This window comes from Rhamphochromis longiceps, linkage group LG7 (assembly GCF_057381845.1).
Source record: "Rhamphochromis longiceps isolate RC_006_pf linkage group LG7, R_longiceps_female_GT1.1, whole genome shotgun sequence".
Lineage (NCBI taxonomy): Eukaryota > Metazoa > Chordata > Actinopteri > Cichliformes > Cichlidae > Rhamphochromis > Rhamphochromis longiceps.
Window position 1 is genome coordinate 69,638,985 of NC_140563.1, and position 19,551 is coordinate 69,658,535.

At 42.8% G+C, this 19,551-nt stretch overlaps 1 protein-coding gene and 1 long non-coding RNA gene across 3 annotated transcripts; both read right to left on the reverse strand.

The window, feature by feature from the left end:
- Positions 1–575: 575 nt before the first annotated feature.
- Positions 576–2,624, reverse strand: LOC146666916 (E3 SUMO-protein ligase ZBED1-like). 2 transcript variants are annotated; one of them, XM_085411456.1, is made up of 3 exons: positions 2,113–2,624; positions 1,499–1,923; positions 576–1,334 (listed from the first exon to the last, which is right to left on the reverse strand). In XM_085411456.1, the coding sequence occupies exons 1-3, from the start codon at positions 2,563–2,565 to the stop codon at positions 659–661; spliced, it is 1,554 nt and encodes a 517-aa protein (XP_085267582.1). In that variant the 5' UTR covers positions 2,566–2,624; the 3' UTR covers positions 576–658. The 2 variants fall into 2 exon arrangements, with proteins under 2 accessions (XP_085267582.1, XP_085267581.1); XM_085411455.1 differs by having other exon boundaries at positions 1,499–2,624.
- Positions 2,625–18,001: 15,377 nt separating this feature from the next.
- On the reverse strand, positions 18,002–19,321 carry LOC146666917 (uncharacterized). Its single transcript, XR_014912469.1, has 3 exons — positions 18,999–19,321; positions 18,322–18,425; positions 18,002–18,133 (listed from the first exon to the last, which is right to left on the reverse strand). It is a non-coding gene; the product is annotated as an uncharacterized LOC146666917 (long non-coding RNA).
- Positions 19,322–19,551: the final 230 nt, after the last annotated feature.

Sequence of the window (19,551 nt, forward strand, 5' to 3'; positions counted from 1 at the left end):
TAAGATACTGCGCAGGACCCTCAAGCTCCCAGGCCTCTGGTAGAGGACCCGAGCTTGAAGGATAAACCGCCCGCAGGGGCGTGCTGGGTGTTTTTTTTTTTTTTTTTTACATATATGTATATATATATATGTATATATATATATATATGTATATATATATATATATATATATATATATATATACATATATGTATATATATATATATATATATATACATATATGTATATATGTATATATATACTAGTGCTGTCAATAGATTAAAAAAAATTAACTAACTAATCTCACAATTTTCTGTTATTAATTGCGATTAATCTCAATTACTTTATTAATAGCCTGGCTCCAATTACATTTTTTTTATTCTTTATATTTTAAGATTGTAACAGACATTTATGCAACACAATGAAGTAAATGCAGAATAAACACAAAGAATGTATGCTGAAATTCAAAGAGAATTTTAATAGTTTTCATCAATCTTTAACACAGTGAAAACTTACAAAAAACCTTTAAGGCCATCAACAGTGACTGAACCCAGGCCTACAGGTTAAAGTGAATATCATAACAATAAAGGGTGCACAAAACTCAGTATTTAAAACACAAAAAGACACAGCTGAAAACCCAGAATGTTGAACATTTTTCACTTCAAAGGAGCAATCTGGATTAGTCCTTCTTTGCACTCAGCCAGTTACTGAGGCAGACTATTCTGTTTACATTGTCTGATGACAAAGAAGCACGCTTCTTTTGAATGATGTGACCTGAGAGTGAGAATAATCTCTCACCAGGCACTGTGGTTGCAGGGGTTGACAGGTACTTGCGTGCAATAGGTGCCAGCCTGGCATGTGCTCCTTCTCTCTTTAACCACCACTGTAGTGGACACTCTCCTATGTCAATTTTGGGCTCTGCTTTGTACAGATTCAGACAGCAGTCTATAGCATCTTCCTCTTCCTCTGTATCTGAATCAGGAGAACCCAGCAAGCAGATGGACATCTTGCTCTTCTTTGGTGAGGGTTCCTCTGTTGTCTGAGCAGATGGTTGGTGTGCATCCGTCTCTGACATCAGAAGGTCATGTACTGATGCCCACACCTCTCTTCTTTCATCTTTGGAAAGGCATTTAAGATCTTTAAACCTGGGATCAAGGGCAGTAGCGATCTTCAGCCATGTGAGATTGCTGCTGTCCCTCCGCTGAGCTAGGTCTGTGGTAAAAATCTTCTTAAACCTCAAAACGTAGACTGGGTCATCATCTGAGGGCTCCATAATCCTGAACAAATGACACAAGGCTGGCAACACCATGGAACAAGAGACATACCGCTCTCCTCCCAGCAGTTCGGTAACATATCTGCAATAGAAAGATCAAGTCTGTATTTTTCTATTAATCACACAGAGACAAACATAAAAACTACATATGAAAATACACAGAGAGGTGGAGGTGGAGAACATACTTGAAAACAAAGCTAGAATGCAAAGATAGACACACAATCATGAGAAACAAAATGTATTTACCTGCAAGGTTCCAGTAGTTCCTCCAGCTTTTGCAGTCTGTCAAGCTCCTGGTCAGTCAACATAGTCACCTTGCTGTTTTGTTGAGTCAGGATGGTGGTCAGCCCAAATTTGTTTCTCTGGATCCGCTTGATCATCTCTAGGGTGGAGTTCCATCTTGTTGGAACGTCCTGAACAAGCGGTTCTGTTTGATGTCCATGTGCAGCTTGCTGTGCCTTTAATTCCTGAGCGTTTGCTGGACTATGCTTAAAATGTCCAACAATCTTGCGACATTTGGCCAGAGCCCTTTCAAATGCGCTGTCATTAAGAGAAACTGTGACCGTTCTTTGCAGAATGTGGGCCATGCAGGGCATGTGTTCAAATGGAAGTAGTCTGGCGGCTGCAACCATGTTACGAGCACTGTCGGTGCCAAGCGTGGTTACCTTGTCCTTGATTTTCCATTCGTTTGCAACATTCAGAAAATGGTCAGCACACGCCTCAGCATAGTGTCTCTCTTCAGTTTTACTCACTGTTAGTGCAAACGATTGCATAGTCCAGTCGTTATCAATAAAATGCGCCATGACCCCCAAGTAATTATCGTTGTTCACCGAAGTCCAGTGGTCTCCGGTGAGAGCGACATTCCTTACTTGCACAAGCTTGCTGGACTGCTGAGCCCTCTGGTCCCCATACAAAGTGTGCAGTCTCGACACAATGGTTCCTCTCGAGGGCAGATTGTAACACTCATCTCCTGATGCAGCACGAATGACTTCTCTCAGTCCATCATCTTCTACTATGCTAACTGGTCGGCAGTTTTTAGCTATCCAAACAACCAAGGAATTGGTTACCTTTTCTCTCACATTTTTTGTTATTCGTCCACAAGCACCATACTCCTGAAGCGTAGACTGGCGAGGTCCCGTAGAGGTGGATTCAGTTGGGTGTTTTGCTCTCAGGTGATACGCCAGTGATGAACTGCTTCTGTGGTACTTGAATTCAGCTTTGCAAATTGTGCATCTTACTCTCGTTTTGTCCAACAAGCCATCAGGCAACTTCTTAAAGAGAAACTTTCCACCCAAAAGTCCGCCCTCGTCCATGCTTGCGTGTGTTAGCTAGTGTTAGCTAGATAGTAGCATGGTGTCACTTCTTCTTCTAATCATTTCTGTCAGGCCAAACGCCAGCATAGCACACTGTTGCCCCCTCCTCCAGAGGTGCTCATGAATTTAAAGGTCTTAGATTACAGGAAATTAATAAAAAAACAAAATCAGCGTTAAATTTTTTTAATGCATTAAACATTTTGCGTTGATCTTAACAATTAACGCGATAATTTTGACAGCACTAATATATACATATATGTATATATATATGTATATACATATATATACATATATATATATGTATATATATATATATGTATATACATATATATCCCGCTCCAGGAGCCGAGCAGAGAGGGACCGCATGGAGCTGCTGCAGCCACGAGCCTCTGGACTTCAACGCCAGCGCGCTGACAGACGAGCCGCTGGATGCTGAGTCTGGATGACTCTGTCATTCCCATGGTTACATCACCGTGTTTAAGAGTTTCCCTGCTTTCAGCTGCTGGTGTTGTCAAGTTCTGCTTTTCAAACTTTGCCATCAGGGCTTGTGACCCTGATGAAGGCCACAAGCCGAAACAGGGAAGTTGTTCCTCTTCCCTTAAGTGTTGCTGGAGTGTGAATTGTTTCATCCTCTCCATGCACCTTGGAAGTAGGTGAAGATAAAACAGCGAATATGAGCTGGCTCAGAGGCTGATTTTGTTGTAATCTGGCTGGCTGTGCCAAAGGAAGTGGCAGAAATGGTTGGGATGGTTAAACTGTTATGCATGCAACATCATTCCTGTGTTCTTATTATTTCCTCCAGCTTGGATCTTCTCCAACTATAACTTTTGGGTAAATAAACCAAAACAAAACAAAGAACAAAGCCTGAACTTTCAGCCTGTGGTGAGGAAACCATTTGTTCATTGTCAGAGGTCCATTTTCTGAACCAGTGTGAAAATGTCATTTAATCTCCCTCTGTGTGAGGAGCAGCAGGAATGTGGTGGGGACGTTTCAGTGGGCAGGAGGCGCTGGACAAGAAGCACTGTGCTTTTGTTTTAAAGGGCAGCATCCTCTCGAGTTAATGAAGGACCAAGGAGTCCAGAAAAGCATCTGAAATATAATTAGATTTAACAATAGGGGAAAACCTGCTTCCATGGAGCTTTGTCACAGATATTGATCCACTTCAGGGTGACCTAATCTGCTTTTCCTCATTTCCACTCCTATATTCTGTCCCACTGATGGACATCCACATTAAACATGTTCAATAATGAGGTCAGGGAGCTCAAAATGCTGAGAACACCCAGGTTATCACAGTTTTTTCTACTCTCGGGCACATATGATGTCACAGAGGGAGGAAGGCTCACCCTTCAGCCAATCTAGACTAAAACAGGCCTGGCGTGATTGATTATTTTTAACTGCTTTAGTACATTTCAAGATTAAAACTTGGAATAATTCCATTTTAATTCATTATTATTGTGCTGCTAAAGTAAGTCTAGAAGCTTTTTGAAGGGTTAAAGCCCCGATCTTCATTTCTAGATGTTAAAAAATTAAGATAACGTTGGCACATGAAGCTTAAAGTTACTATAGCTGTAATTTGGATTACTGTGTAATAGAAGATGGGTTAAACCTGTCAGGAACGAGGACTAGTCCATTATTGGAAAAGATTTTTATCCTTTATCTTGTCTTCCTTCTCTCACCCTAACCAATCACAGCAGATGGCCCCGCCCCTCCCTGAGCCTGGTTCTGCCGGAGGTTTCTTCCTGTTAAAAGGGAGTTTTTCCTTCCCACTGTCACCAAAGTGCTGCTCATAGGGGGTCATATGATTGTTGGGTTTGTCTGTATCTACTGTGCAATACAAAGCGCCTTGAGGTGACTGTTGTTGTGATTGGCGCTGTATAAATAAAACTGAATTAAATTGGATAATAATTTTAGAAATTATTCCTACATCCTGTGCATCAGTGCACTGTAATGTCACAAATAAAGGGAGGGTGGACGTTCTTATGTCACCACATGGTGAAAATGCGAGCACAATGAGAGAATCAGACATATGTAAGCTGAAGTTGACTCACATTAATTGGAGTCGCTTCTCTTCCTTTTTGCCTTTTCACTGGGATTTTGGCAGAGCCTCGTATCTCTGCAGATGTGATTGTCTCTCAGCTTCGTCCGCTTCATCTTTTTTCTGCTCAACATCCAATTTTTATCCAATTTTGAGTCCTGTGCTGTGTTGATATAAGGTCCACAATCTCCTCCTTCAGTGTCACTTTCTCAATGCAATAATCTGCAAATGACTTCAGGACTAAGCTTTATTTAAAATGGGACAAAGACATCAAACTGCAGGTTTAAACGTTTTGGAAAAAGAATCTATGAAAAGTTTGAAACTATTTCCCCTGTAACCAAATGTTTGTATCGTGCCATCAGATATACTGCATGTAATAAAGTGCAGCAGTGTTTGTAACATAGGAGCAGAAACAACCGATCGCCGATCCACGCTCCGCTCACAACACGCCACGCTGCCAAACGCTCACACTTTGGGAAACCAGGGAAGATGTACGAGGACGGGTCCAATGTGCAAACAGATGAGGAAGAATCAAAATCAGGGAGTCACGAGGGAAGTTCAGAGCTGGGGCCACACTAATGTGAGTCGGCACAATGGTCCAGTGACAAGAAGCTCTGAGCCACTGTCCTAAATTGTGGCCAGGAGACAGGATAACGAGCCACAGGTGAATGATTGCTTCCCGCAGTGAGCACAAATGTAGCCTTACTGAGCCAATCGGGCAGACGCAGGGACCATGGTGGATATCACCGTGGGCCACAGGTGGCTGCTTATCTTCAAGTTATTAGACATAAAAATGCTACCAAATTCATGGCTGTAGAAGAAATTGGCCAGATGGATGGAAGAACTCTGGGGTTTCCATGGATGAGAGTCTTTTGTGCGAGCACTGCTGGTCTCAGATGTCTCTGAGAGCTGCTGAAGCTGCTGAGCTGTAGATAAAAGTGAGTTAATAGATGTAAAGTTAATGAAATCCTTGGCTGTGAAATCTTGCCCACCTGCAGCTTAAAAAGATGCCTCTGAAAAGTTTCTTAACTTCACGTGCGACTACGACTGCTGTCAGCCTGGATTTGCAGTTACACGTATGACCCAGTTATTCTCACAGCATGAAAACACTGACAGCTTTCAAGGGAGTGCTGCACTCAGCTCCATGCGCCTCTCTGTCCGTTTGTACGTCCACCTTCCATCCAACGCCTTCGTTTCCTCTTTTCATCCATTTCCCCGCTTGCTTCCGCCTCTTGTGCGTTTCCTTCTTTGATGCCTCTCTGTTGTGCTGCTTCCATTTGTTTTCCCCTCACAGTCGTTCGTTTCCTTCTCATTTGCTTTGCTTTTTGGGTTGCTGATGTTTGATTGACGAGCACGAAGGCAGCGTTACAGGTTTCGTTGACCTGAAGATCATTTGAAAAATGCTGGCTGATGAAAGACAGGGTATTTGTAACCTCACGTAACAACACGCTCTTACTGAAAACACCTTCAGCTCTCAGCTGATGTCAAGGAGGAAGTCGACTCTGTACCTCACACAGGCCTGCAGACCAGCAGCAGCCCCCCCGACAGCTTCCAGTTGTTAGCATATTCACGCAGTCCCAACTGATCGCTGCTGCTCACTAAAAATGGTCCCAAAGAGGACGTCTGCTCGTCTGCTGACTCACCAAATAACCATCAAGCAGCGATGACAGAGAAATGGCGAGTGCTATTCAAAATGAATATTGTGCCTTCTCACTGCAGCCAACGCAACTCCAGCTTCAAAAGGTCTCCGTGTTGAGTTTGGCGAGTAGTTTGCAAGTGTTTGCAGACAACTTCCATTCAAGCTACTGGCAACCTGCTAGTGACCAAAGCAATCGCAGAGGCTGTCAGTGCAGCACTCTCTGACTCTTTGCAACCAGTTTCACATCAGCGACCGTCAGAAACCTCTACAGCAGGGTCCCACCTCCAGTCCTCGAGAGCTGCTGTCCTGCAGCTTTTAGATGCATCCTTGTTCTGACACACCTGAATCAAACCAATGGCGTGATGGCATGCTGCTGTAATGGAGATGGAGACCCTACCCGCCGACCGCTCGTGGAATAGACACTTTTCCCATGTAGCTGTGTGAATGACACTTTAAGCTGATTTAACAGAAACTGCAGCAGCCACTCACAAAGGCACGGTTACTGCACGGTTTGGATGGGAGCTGCTCACAGACTGTCATGCTCTATAATTGGAATCATTATAATTTCGGACTAAAAGGGTCTGATTCTCCCCCTCGCTGCTTCAGCTGGGGATGAAGCCAGCAGAATGACATCATGCACCAAAACAAACTGTTTTATTACAGCAGCAGGATAAAGAATCAAAAAGACCAGTCTGCAGTGAATACAGAGGGTTAAAGTGCCACAGGAGCCTCATACACAGGATGAAGAGTTTCTATATGTGTTTGGTGAACCGCGGCAAACTCCCACACACTCTTCAGGATATTGTGTGTCCTTCACAGGAAGTCCACGCGGTGCTGGAGGCATCAGAGGGATGTGAAGTTGCATTAAAGTCTGCTCACATATTGGCCACACAAAGTGTTTCATACATGAAGGCAACCAGCAAGCACAGGTTGAATCTGATGACCTCTGACACGTCTGTCCGTTACTCTGCCGTGTCCACTGTGAGCAGAAGCAGCAGCTCCGCGTGGTTCAGTCCGGTCTGTTAATGCCTCCTGCTTCCTGTTGGCCACGCTCGTTGTTCCCTGCGGATTTTAATGATTTATTATTTGCACGCCAATCTTATCTGCGTATTTTTATCCCGCTCGTCTTCTTTAAATAGGATGTGAAAGCTCCCACAGGTTCATGTGAGGGAATGTGGGAGCCAGTCCACAGGGACGGACAATCAGCTGGGAGGAGATAAAAATAGAGGCTCATCAGCTCATCAGGCAACTTTTCTTTGATGAGATCTGTACTTGCTGCACTCTCGCTCAGAGGGCTTTCTAAGCTGAGCGGCTTGTTCAGAGCTCACGCTGGAGGTTAAAAGTAGTTAAAGAACATGTCAGGCAAAAAAAAAGACGCTGCCAGCACAACTTTGAGTAATCAGTGTGCGGGTACCTGCTGATCAATGGCCTGGCTGCATGTGGAGTCCTCCTGCTGCTTGGAAGCTGTTTGTTTGCCATCTGCTCTGCAGAGAGTTTACTCTAAATCCTCTTGGCAGGTAATTCCAACGCAGAGCCGGCAGCCCGACAAGCACAGGGACTGATTAACAATGACAGCAGCTACCTGAAGTAAAGGAAGGCGTGAATGATGGAAGGCCAGCTCCGTGCTCTTCAAATAAACACGACAAAACTGCACAATAATTTTCCTCCACGAGATTCAATTGGCTCCATGTCTGCAGCCAGCTGTGAATGCATTATTAGAATATTTCCTGGCCTGAATATGGAGCCATTTTCATGTAAATTAGGTTTGGGTAGTTTAGTCATCACTCTCTTCCAGTGGGAATATTGCCTGCTGAGAGGTAGGTCCATTATTAGAGCCATGTTATTATATTTGGAGTGGTGGTACGCAGAGTTATAGTCCTGGCTTATAACCCCAAACATCAAAGGTGGGCTTCGACAGGCCACTCACCTGTCAGGACCTTCTTAGGTTTATGAGGTGTGGGAACAGAACGTGGCAGTGCTCATTGGTTTAGCTGCTGTCATGTCATTTTGGATAAAGAGTGGAGAGCTGAGGCCTCAGTCGCCGGTCAGAGACCCACTGGAAACCTTCAGTCAGTGTACAAAAGTGGGAAAAGCCACAGGATGAAACTGGTCACAGACGCGGTGCTGCATTAAAAACACGCTGAAGTCGAGCTTGCGTGGAAGAAGCCAATCTGTCTGCAAACGCTTGACTTTCACTCTCTGAGCTGCAGTGAAACTTGAAAGGATGAGACGCAAACATGGAGAAAGTTTGCCTTCAAAATAAAAGTTGCAGCCAAAACAAAAACTCTGTATCTGGTTTGCATCACACTTTTCAAAAAATGCAGTTTTGAAATGATCATTTCCTTTATTTGGGGAGAAAAGCTATCAAACCTGTAGCTGAGGGTTTCCTCAGGGATTAACTGAGGTGAAGTGTGGGTCATCATCAATGTTCCCTCTAATGTTTCATGCGTCTGAACACACAAACTCCCTGAGCGGACACTTGGACCACTGTGAGCAACAGCAGACGTGTGCACTGTAGTCACGCCAGCATCCAATCATCCAAGTTACATGTTTATTAAAGTAATCAAATTACAGCATTTACATTTATGTTAGACGACTTTTAATTAACTGCTTTAGCCCACTGACAATGAAAACTTAAAACAATCTTGTTCATGTGCAGCATGTTAACACTATTGGAAGCAAAAATAACCTGAACTTCAATAAAGCTCTGACTGTATTGTGAGTCTGTGGTCTGGGAGAGAGTCTGTAACTCTGTCTGCAAATACAGTAAATAATGACCAATGTTGGGCAATTAATGATATAGTTACTTCTTCAAAAAAGTAACTTAGTTTTGCAAACAAAGTTTTGCAGCTGTTTACCTAAAAACGCAGCAAAGGTGTTTTTAAATAAACATTTCAAACTATTTACAGAACAATCAGCTGTTCTGCATCAAATCTGATGCCACACAAATTATTTGTGCAGCTCCAAAAATAATTTCTGTCCACTATGAGATGAAGGAGAACAACAGCCTGATACCTGCAGGCCTGACAGCAGCAGATGTGTCACTTCTGTAACACCTGTAACACTCAGCAGGCGCCTCATTGTTCTGACACAACAACACTACTGACTACACTACACACTAACTACACACTCACTACACACTCACTACACACTAACTACACACTAACTACACACTAACTACACACTCACTACACACTAACTACACACTAACTACACACTAACTACACAAGATTTGCGCTAAACGTCGCAAATCTCTCACATCTCAAAACACCGCCGTCACTCCTAAAACTTCCTCCCGTTTCTTAACAACTAAATGCCATGTTTTCATTGGTTGACATGGTACATTTTTCCACCAATAGGAAAGGCTGGGAGTTTTGTTTTTGCTCACAGGCTTTCGAGCGTTTTCCTTATAAAACGCCGTTTTTACCGTTTCTTCCTGCAGTAAATATAAACAACGACAGTATTCAGGTAGGAAAACAAACATTGCAGATATTTTATCATAACTCTGGTTTTACGTGGCCGATCAACACAATTTATAAACTGGTATAAAGTCCACACTTTGTCCGTCAGTTGTTCCGTCTGTCCTGCTCACATCTCCAATGGTTGTACACGTTGTCATTAACGTGGCTTCACTCCACAGCAGCCGCTTTGCTAAAACACCGCACCGCACATAAGGACGCGTCATAGCCTGTCAGCGACGTTGATTAGCTGCGTATATACGAATGTGACTATGGGATAAGGCGGCATCGTTCTAATCCCATGTCAGCACACATTTACTTTCATTTCAATTCAGGTTTGAATTTTTTTGTGTGCAACGCAGATTTTCTCTGCGCAGAGACCGTGCCAACAGTGCGCAATTGCGCACGTGTGCAGCTTAGAGAGAACATTGGTCATCATCCACCTGTCACAGAGGCCACGCCCCTCCCTAATAATGCAGAAACTAGAGGAAGTGCAGGTATGATTTTCTTTTTCGTTCTAGAGCTTTAACAGATGATTAAACACAGAAACACAAAGTGTAAGTCAAGAGCAAAAAAGACGCACAGATGAAGACACTAAATCAGGAGTCGGCAACCTTTCTGATGATGAGTGCATCTAACATTTCCTCAGAGGTCAATGTGCCATATGACTGCATTAGCAATAAATGTAATAACGCTCTATATTAACAGTTACACACTGTATAGAACAACTTTATAGGATTATATTTGTTCGCAGATGTTGGCAGTGAATAGTCAAAGGAGCTTGCAAAGAAAAGCGTCTGGACTTCTTTAAGTTGCTTGAAGACGTTTCACCTCTCATCCGAGAAGCTTCTTCAGTTCTAAGGTCAAATGGTGGAGAGTCCCAGATATAAACCTAGTGGGAGTTTCCCCCCACAGAGGGACAAAAGGACCCCTGATGATCCTCTAATCGCCTGAGCCAAGGTGGGAAACTGGGTGTGGGTCCCAATCAGCCAGAGTTTCGGGTGAGTTCATTGTGAAACCTGGCCCCACCTTATCATGCGAATTCCTGAGATCAGATGGCCCAGGATGTGAGTGGGCGTTAAGGCGTCTGGGAAGGGATCTCAAAACTGGATTATAGATGGCAGAGAGTTGGTGTCGTAAACCCCGCCTCTGTTCAAAGATGGTCGCTCACAGTGGACATAGATGCTTCTTTCACTCCTCTTTCACTCCACTCATAGAAGCCATCTATGTCCAAAAAAAAATACGATTACGTTTTTTACAGGACGGTTGGCAACTCTACTAACCTTATGAATAAACTTCACTATCAGTAACATCATAGCACCACCCAGCTGTACAGACACTCCGTCATGCTAGCTAGCACGCAGTACGAGTTATTGTAACTGACGGTAAAAAGTCAGCACAGCGAAAATAAACTCCAGCTAAACTTGGTTTATACAGTGGGGCAAAAAAGTATTTAGTCAGCCACCGATTGTGCAAGTTCCCCCACCTAAAATGATGACAGAGGTCAGTAATTTGCACCAGAGGTACACTTCAACTGTGAGAGACAGAATGTGAAAAAAAAAATCCATGAATCCACATGGTAGGATTTGTAAAGAATTTATTCGTAAATCAGGGTGGAAAATAAGTATTTGGTCAATAACAAAAATACAACTCAATACTTTGTAACATAACCTTTGTTGGCAATAACAGAGGTCAAACGTTTACTATAGGTCTTTACCAGGTTTGCACACACAGTAGCTGGTATTTTGGCCCATTCCTCCATGCAGATCTTCTCGAGAGCAGTGATGTTTTGGGGCTGTCGCCGAGCAACACGGACTTTCAACTCCCGCCACAGATTTTCTATGGGGTTGAGGTCTGGAGACTGGCTAGGCCACTCCAGGACTTTCAAATGCTTCTTACGGAGCCACTCCTTTGTTGCCCGGGCGGTGTGTTTTGGATCATTGTCATGTTGGAAGACCCAGCCTCGTTTCATCTTCAAAGTTCTCACTGATGGAAGGAGGTTTTGGCTCAAAATCTCACGATACATGGCCCCATTCATTCTGTCCTTAACACGGATCAGTCGTCCTGTCCCCTTGGCAGAAAAACAGCCCCATAGCATGATGTTTCCACCCCCATGCTTCACAGTAGGTATGGTGTTCTTGGGATGCAACTCAGTATTCTTTGTCCTCCAAACACGACGAGTTGAGTTTATACCAAAAAGTTCTACTTTGGTTTCATCTGACCACATGACATTCTCCCAATCCTCTGCTGTATCATCCATGTGCTCTCTGGCAAACTTCAGACGGGCCTGGACATGCACTGGCTTCAGCAGCGGAACACGTCTGGCACTGCGGGATTTGATTCCCTGCCGTTGTAGTGTGTTACTGATGGTGACCTTTGTTACTTTGGTCCCAGCTCTCTGCAGGTCATTCACCAGGTCCCCCCGTGTGGTTCTGGGATCTTTGCTCACCGTTCTCATGATCATTTTGACCCCACGGGATGAGATCTTGCGTGGAGCCCCAGATCGAGGGAGATTATCAGTGGTCTTGTATGTCTTCCATTTTCTGATGATTGCTCCCACAGTTGATTTTTTCACACCAAGCTGCTTGCCTATTGTAGATTCACTCTTCCCAGTCTGGTGCAGGTCTACAATACTTTTCCTGGTGTCCTTCGAAAGCTCTTTGGTCTTGGCCATGGCGGAGTTTGGAGTCTGACTGTTTGAGGCTGTGGACAGGTGTCTTTTATACAGATGATGAGTTCAAACAGGTGCCATTCATACAGGTAACGAGTGGGGGTCAGAAAAGCTTCTTACAGAAGACGTTACAGGTCTGTGAGAGCCAGAGATTTTCCTTGTTTGGGGTGGCTGTAGCTCAGGTGGCAGAGCAGGTTAGCCACTAATCAGAAGGTCGGTGGTTCGATCCCAGGCTGCCTCCTGGCTGCATGCCAAATATCCTTGGGCAAGATACTAACCCCGTGTTTGCCTACTGGTGGTCAGAGGGCCCGGTGGCGCCTGTGTCCGGCAGCCTCGCCTCTGTCAGTGCGCCCCAGGGCAGCTGTGGCTACAATGTAGCTTGCCATCGCCAGTGTGTGAATGTGTGCGTGAATGGGTGAATGACTGAATGTAGTGTAAAGCGCTTTGGGGTCCTATGGACTAGAAAAGCGCTATACAAATGCAGGCCATTTACCATTTGTTTGAGGTGACCAAATACTTATTTTCCACCCTGATTTACGAATAAATTCTTTACAAATCCTACCATGTGGATTCATGGATTTTTTTTTCACATTCTGTCTCTCACAGTTGAAGTGTACCTCTGGTGCAAATTACTGACCTCTGTCATCATTTTAAGTGGGGGAACTTGCACAATCGGTGGCTGACTAAATACTTTTTTGCCCCACTGTATCTGACCCAGATAGACTGCAGGTCATAACTTCTTACCTGAAGTTCAGTTCACCTGACACTCGGACCGCCTCGGGGCTCTCCTCCTGCCTCCCCTTCCCTCATCCACCTGCTGGCCTCAGTGGAAGCTCCGCCATAGCCACCACCAAACAACTGACTTATTTTTACACATCTGCCAGCAGCTGGCCAGTTCACCACCTTTCATTGTTTATACTGTTACCCCCCAAAAAAACACCGGCCCATGAAAACGAAAAATCACCATCATGCCCGGTGTGCCCAATGGCCAGTCCAGCCAGGATCCTGCCATCAGTTGCTGACCCCTGCACTAAACGTTCGCGGCCCCACTAAACGTTCGTGGCCCCTTTCTGGTGCTGCCGGAGGTTTCTTCCTGTTGAAAGGGAGTTTTTCCTTCCCACTGTCACCAAGTGCTTGCTTGTAGAGGGTCACACGATTGTTGGGTTTTCTCTGTGTCAAATATAAAGCACTGTGAGGCGACTGTTAGTTGATGCAGTATAAATAATCTGCTCAGGTGAGACACACAAAGGTGTGGCAGAGAATTACAAAAGGCAGGAAAAATAAATAGAGGAAGAAGATGAAACCAAAGTGTCAAAAAGCTGAGAACAACACGCAAACATAAAAGGTGACGTCAGAGGCGTGAAATGAATTTTGTTCTCGTTTGTAGTTCCTGAGAAATAAAAACCAAAACATGAGCATTAAAAGACAGAAAATGATGAGTCAGGTATCGCGCCGCCGTTCTGTCGCTCACTGGACTCTTACTAATCTAGTGCTTCCTGTCTAGCATTCACACTAAGATAGATGGAGAGCAACATGGGTTAGTATCTTGCTCAAGGATACTTGGCAATGCAGACTGGGATGGAACCAGTAAACTTCCAGTTAGTAGGCGACCTGCTCTACCACCTGAGCTACAGCCAACCCCTGCTGTGTGGCAGGCAGGAGGCAAACGCAGAGGAATGAACTTAAAGAGGCAGCTTTATGTGCTGTGAAAGTAATTATAAAATAAAGTCGCAAAAACAAACTGAAACTAGAAACTGGAACCTAAGAACTAACTAGCAAACTAGGTAACTGGAAACCACAGCTGAAAAAAACAAGGTGTGGACGAAGCACAACACACGAGGAGCTACGACGTGACAACGGTCAGAGGAGAACACAGGTCTTAAACACATCAGGGAGTAAGGAGGGGAGCAAAACTGAAAACATTAAGGGTGCAAGACTGTCAAAGTAAAACACAAGACGTGGACTTGACCTGGAGACACAGCTGACACAACGCTAGACAGGAAACTAGAAAAGAGACGTGCAACCACGACCTCTGAAGCAGCTGTCAAAGCTAAAGAGTGAGAGAATCAACACTCGTGTAATCCATGGACGGACTGCAGAGGGTGGAGTCGGCAGCATGATGCTTATTCAACTTTATTCATGTAGAGCCGAATCACAACAACAGCTGCCTCCAGGCGCTTATCATGTGTGATGTTACAGTAAGGTGTGACACACAAACGTGATGTGGAGTGGACTCGTCAGCTTGTATGAACAATCAAAGGAATTCAGTGGTTCCCGCATCTTCTCTGACAGGAAGTGACCTGTTTGCTTCCATCTAATCACTGCCAAGCCTATAAACAGGTCATTCTCCGTGGACGCCTCCTCCCTTCTCCTCGCTCCCCTGCTGAGTTTCTGAAGATGCCGATTGGGCCACTTGGGTCGCTGGGATGTGGAGGCTCTCCTCCTGTAATGCTTTCTCCACAGATTAAACAGCAGGAAGCCCCAGAGTCCTTTATATCTGTGCCAGCTCGAAACATCCCAGAACATTACTGCATTGCTGCGATATATAAACATTATTATACAATATGCACCACAGATGAAAATCCTGTTTTGAAACCCTTCGTTGGAAGAAAGCTGCAACTCTCCAAACACCTGCTAATCTCTGCTAATGACTATTCCCTGCTCCAGCTTAGCATTCATCCCATTTCCAAAACCAAACCTCCAGAGGAAAATCTGCAGAGAACAACATTTCCAAACAGGCTTCAGGAACATTCCCCACACGCTCGCTTACATACAAATACCTTCATTTGAATTTCATGTTTTACACGAGCAAACTCGAATTTCACGCTCACAACGGCAAACATACAATACAACCAAAGATACATAATGTGCCCAGCATAAAGCAACAAATACCCAACTGTTCTCCCTAGAGCAGCTCCCACTCAGGAAACATACACTAACCTCTCACACTGCTTCATGTGAGTGTATCCTCTCTGGATCAGCACTGTTCTTTTAGCCCAGCTTTTAAAGACTTACAGTGGAGCTACAGACAAAAGCTAGAGCTCAGGAGCTTTTGCTACAGGCTACAGGCTCAGTTACTAATGCAGAGGTTGATGGTTCAATCCCTGGCTGTGCCGGCCTGCATGTCAGAGTAGCCTCAAACACATGTTAGATAGAAAGAGTGTTTTATAAGAAGCAGTCGATTTTTCCATCTGTGGGTTCACGGTGTCCAGGACCCAGGATGCTTGAGGCTCTCCCCACAACACCAGGTTAGTCACATAGAGACTAACCTGGTGTTGTGGATCATCTCAGATGGTCCCTTGGCTCATGTCTGATCCACTTTCAGCCTCTTCTTTCAAGTCAAGTGGCTTTTATTGTCATTCCAACCATGTGCAGGGGTCCAGCACACAGTGAAGCGAGACAACGTAGACCATGGTGCTACATGTGAAAGAGAATCAACACAGCACAAGTGCAAGTGTGCGAAAAACAGAACAAAACAATGACACTGGGTTGTTTATGAGAGTGTGTGTGTGTGTGTGTGTCAGTCCGGTGTCCTGTCAGATGATGCCATTTGCACATCAGGGACTCCTTAACTGAGGTTACGTCCGCACTAATTCGTTTTTGTTTGAAAACACATCTTTTTCTCTCCGTTTTGGCGTTCCGTCAAGGAAAACGCTGCGTTTTGAAAACGCTCTCCAAACTGGATACATTTGAAAACGCTCTGTTTTCGCATCGCAGTGTGGACAGCGAACCCGGAGCTTTTTCGAAAATGATTATACTTTTTATTCATGTGATGCAGTCAGAGGAAGGAAGGTTACTTTTAAAATGTATTCCACTACAGATTACAGATTACATGCCCCAAAATGTGTTTTGTAACATGTTCTGTTACATTACTCAATGAGAGTAACGTATTCTGAATACACTCTAAGAAATAAAATGTTGTATTTACTCCACCCAGTTATGTCAACCGGTTCCACACAACTGGGTTAGTGAAATATAAAATGTATGATATATTTAATTTGAACAAGAAATTTTAAGTACATCTGATAACATTTGGATAATTAAATGCAAATCAAAAGAATCATGTTGTATTAGCTGAATATCATAATGTTGATCTAACTAACCTTGTTGATTTAAATTGAGAAGACTAAATAAAACCTACTCAACCAAAACAAGCTCTACTTACTTTAAGAAATAACATGTTGTATTTACTCCACCCAGTTATGTCAACCGGTTCCACACAACTGGGTTAGTGAAATATAAAATGTATGATATATTTAATTTGAACAACAAATTTTAAGTAAATCTGATAAATCTACTCACCCAAAACACGCTCTACTGAAACTATAGGATTAAATCACTTTAACAGAATTGCAACTTATTCTATTTAAGTTTGTAAATTAAAAAAATTGAACACCAGTTTATTCAGTTAACCTAACTTTAATAACACTTTGTGTAAAACTTGTTGAAGCACACTTTGAGCAATTCAAATGCTTCTAGATCTTTTTTCTTAAACAATCTTTACATATATTCAAGTGCATTTTAAGTGCAGGAAGACAAGATAAAGAATGTCATGTTAAACTGAAATGATTAAAACTGGAAAGTGTTGTGATTCCAACATTTTTAACATTAACATGACTTAATGTAAACTTGATTGGGCTACAATGAAAAGCCCACAATACAGCCCTGCAAACAGCAGGTAGAAATTACTTTTGTGTCATTTTTGTCCATATTTACAAAAATAACCTTTGCTTCAAAACTTAAACTGAAGTCCAAAGTTAGGAGCAGTCTTTTTCAGTGTAGTTGGATGTTGGTAAAGGTTCAAGAACAAAGAACGCAGAAAAGTGAAAGGCCTTGCAGAAGTTCTTGTGGCAATTCAAACTGAACAGTTTATGAAGTCCAAGGAGAAGGGTTCGAGAACCTTAAAGTTCAGTGTCCTCTATAGTTCAGTGCAGGCTGTTTCACTCAAGCAGTTTGTTTTTCAGAACCTGCACCTTCATGGATAGGTTGTTCCCATCCAACTCCATCAGCACCTTCTGAAGAAATTCAAATGTGTATTTCAGGTGCTTTGGGTAGCTCAGATTTAGACTGTAGATTAATCCAAGCAGGAGGGCACAACCCTTTGCCACATCACTAAGAGCTTGCAGCACAGTGCATCCTTCTACGATGACACCAATGTCCTCAGGTGTATCTGCAGAGTTTGCTCCTTCATGTCTGAACAACATAGACTCCCAAAGTCAGCTTCTCTGTTTCTCTGCTTGCTCCAAGATCCACATAAATAAAAATAAAAGAAAAAGATAAGTTAATTGCATACATATACATATGGACAAGTAAGTCCACCTTCCATTTCCAATCCCAAATTAAAAAAAGGAAAATAGCTGATCATTTTCCTTTTTTAACTTACCAAGAATTCCTTGAACAGGTCATCTGGCTTTTCATTTAAGTAGAGACAGACAGCTTTCAGAATGCATTCCCGTCGAACATCAATGCTGGGATTCTGGTGGAGATAAGAACTCAATATGAGGGAAGTTTCCTATTTTGGTTCCTTCCAACCTCTTTACAAAACAAAGTCAAAAATATTAACACATAATCCAGATAAGTGATTAAGCAATGTTTCATAACTCACATCAGTGACGTGCAGTGAGGTTCATGATTAAGTTGATATTGCGTTTAGCTGTTCCCCCCTTCTTTTTGAACACTCTAAGGTGGTCAGCGTAGTGGTCCAGCTTGGCCATGAAAGTCGACAACAAAGGGACCATGGTGATGCGGGCGAACTCCGCAACAACCTGAAACATATTAAAAATTACAACTAGAGAGTATTCTCTATTAATTTGATTAGAGGCCACATGCAAGAATGTTACAACTTTCAGTCAAACATTTTGTATCTTTTAAAATTAACAATTTACAGTACTTTGTTCTTCAAATACAAGTTCTTATGAAAATGACTTCCAATAACAAAGTTAGTAAGAATTACCTCAGTCTCTGAAAACAGGGCAGGCCATCTGTTTTTGACCTCTGCAATGAATGGCATGTCTTTGATGATTTCCTGTCTTCGGTAGCGATGATAGCCAATGGAAACTGATACAAGGAGTTAAATGGATTATATATAACAGTATTACACATTATTCTGCACTTCAATGACAACAGATGAACGCATGTCTTATACTTTACAAATCAAAATGTTAATCGCTTAAATCCCTGCGTTTGACACTAAACCAGAAATCAACATGGAGTCGAATTCTTTCAAACAATGTAGCAAGTTAATTGAGGCACATTTCTAAAATACACTACACATTCATTTCATTCTTCAAACTACAGGATTGCTGGCGCTCCCGGTGGTCATTACTGATGTCAGGGAGCAGGTGCGGTAGATGTTGGGAGTAATTTTAAAACTGTCGGTCTTAGTAGGCAAGTCTCACCTTAACAGGAATCGCAAAAGATTTTGGAAAATTACACCGAAGCAGGTTCAACAATATTTGTTAAATGTCTTCATACTTCTAACACGTGAGAGAGGTATACAAACTAGAGTGTTAAAAAATTTACCAGGCATCATTTGTTTAAAAAAAATGCAAAAGTATTCCCGAAAGTGTCAGATGTTTATCAGTTAGTATACATTAATCAAATTTGTCATCCTTAAATTGTTGTACTTACCAAATAATCCTCAGATGGCGATGGATTCTATCCAGGATACTAAGCATATGCAAGTCTCAGTTGAAAATGGCGGATGATCAAACTTCCACACTGCACATGTGCAAACTTAGAAGTATGGAGAGCCTATTAGGACAATCCTCTTTAAATTAAAGTGCTCTTCATTTTAAATGAACTTTTTACGTTGGATTTAATTTACTGCATTTTGTTGTATTGAAATCTTATGTTGTTAATTAAATTCAAAACAACATACTTGTGTTTAAAGTTAAAAATCAATTGGTGGCATTAGTTTTAACATAAAACATTTACATAATGCTACCAACATCAGTGTGTCATTTCTTAGAGTGTACTTTGGATTACTTAATATATTATCATGCTTTTTACAACTACATGAATGAACTATTGCTGTGATTTATTACTATTACTGAAGGTTACTCTCCATACCAACACCAGCTAGATGTTTAAATCTTAATATAAATGAGTAACAGTAGGTGGACATTAGGTAAGGCTGCACTTTTTGCAGCGATCTCATATAGAAAACTATACGTGTGGCCCC

What these genes read in the sequence shown, in the direction of transcription:
- LOC146666916 (XM_085411455.1), bottom strand. Translation starts at nt 2,565, where the DNA reads ATGGACGAGGGCGGACTTTTGGGTGGAAAGTTTCTCTTTAAGAAGTTG. An exon ending in GAACTACTGGAACCTTGCAG is followed by an intron (nt 1,335 to 1,498) that starts GTAAATACATTT and finishes TTTCTATTGCAG; the next exon opens with ATATGTTACCGAACTGCTGG.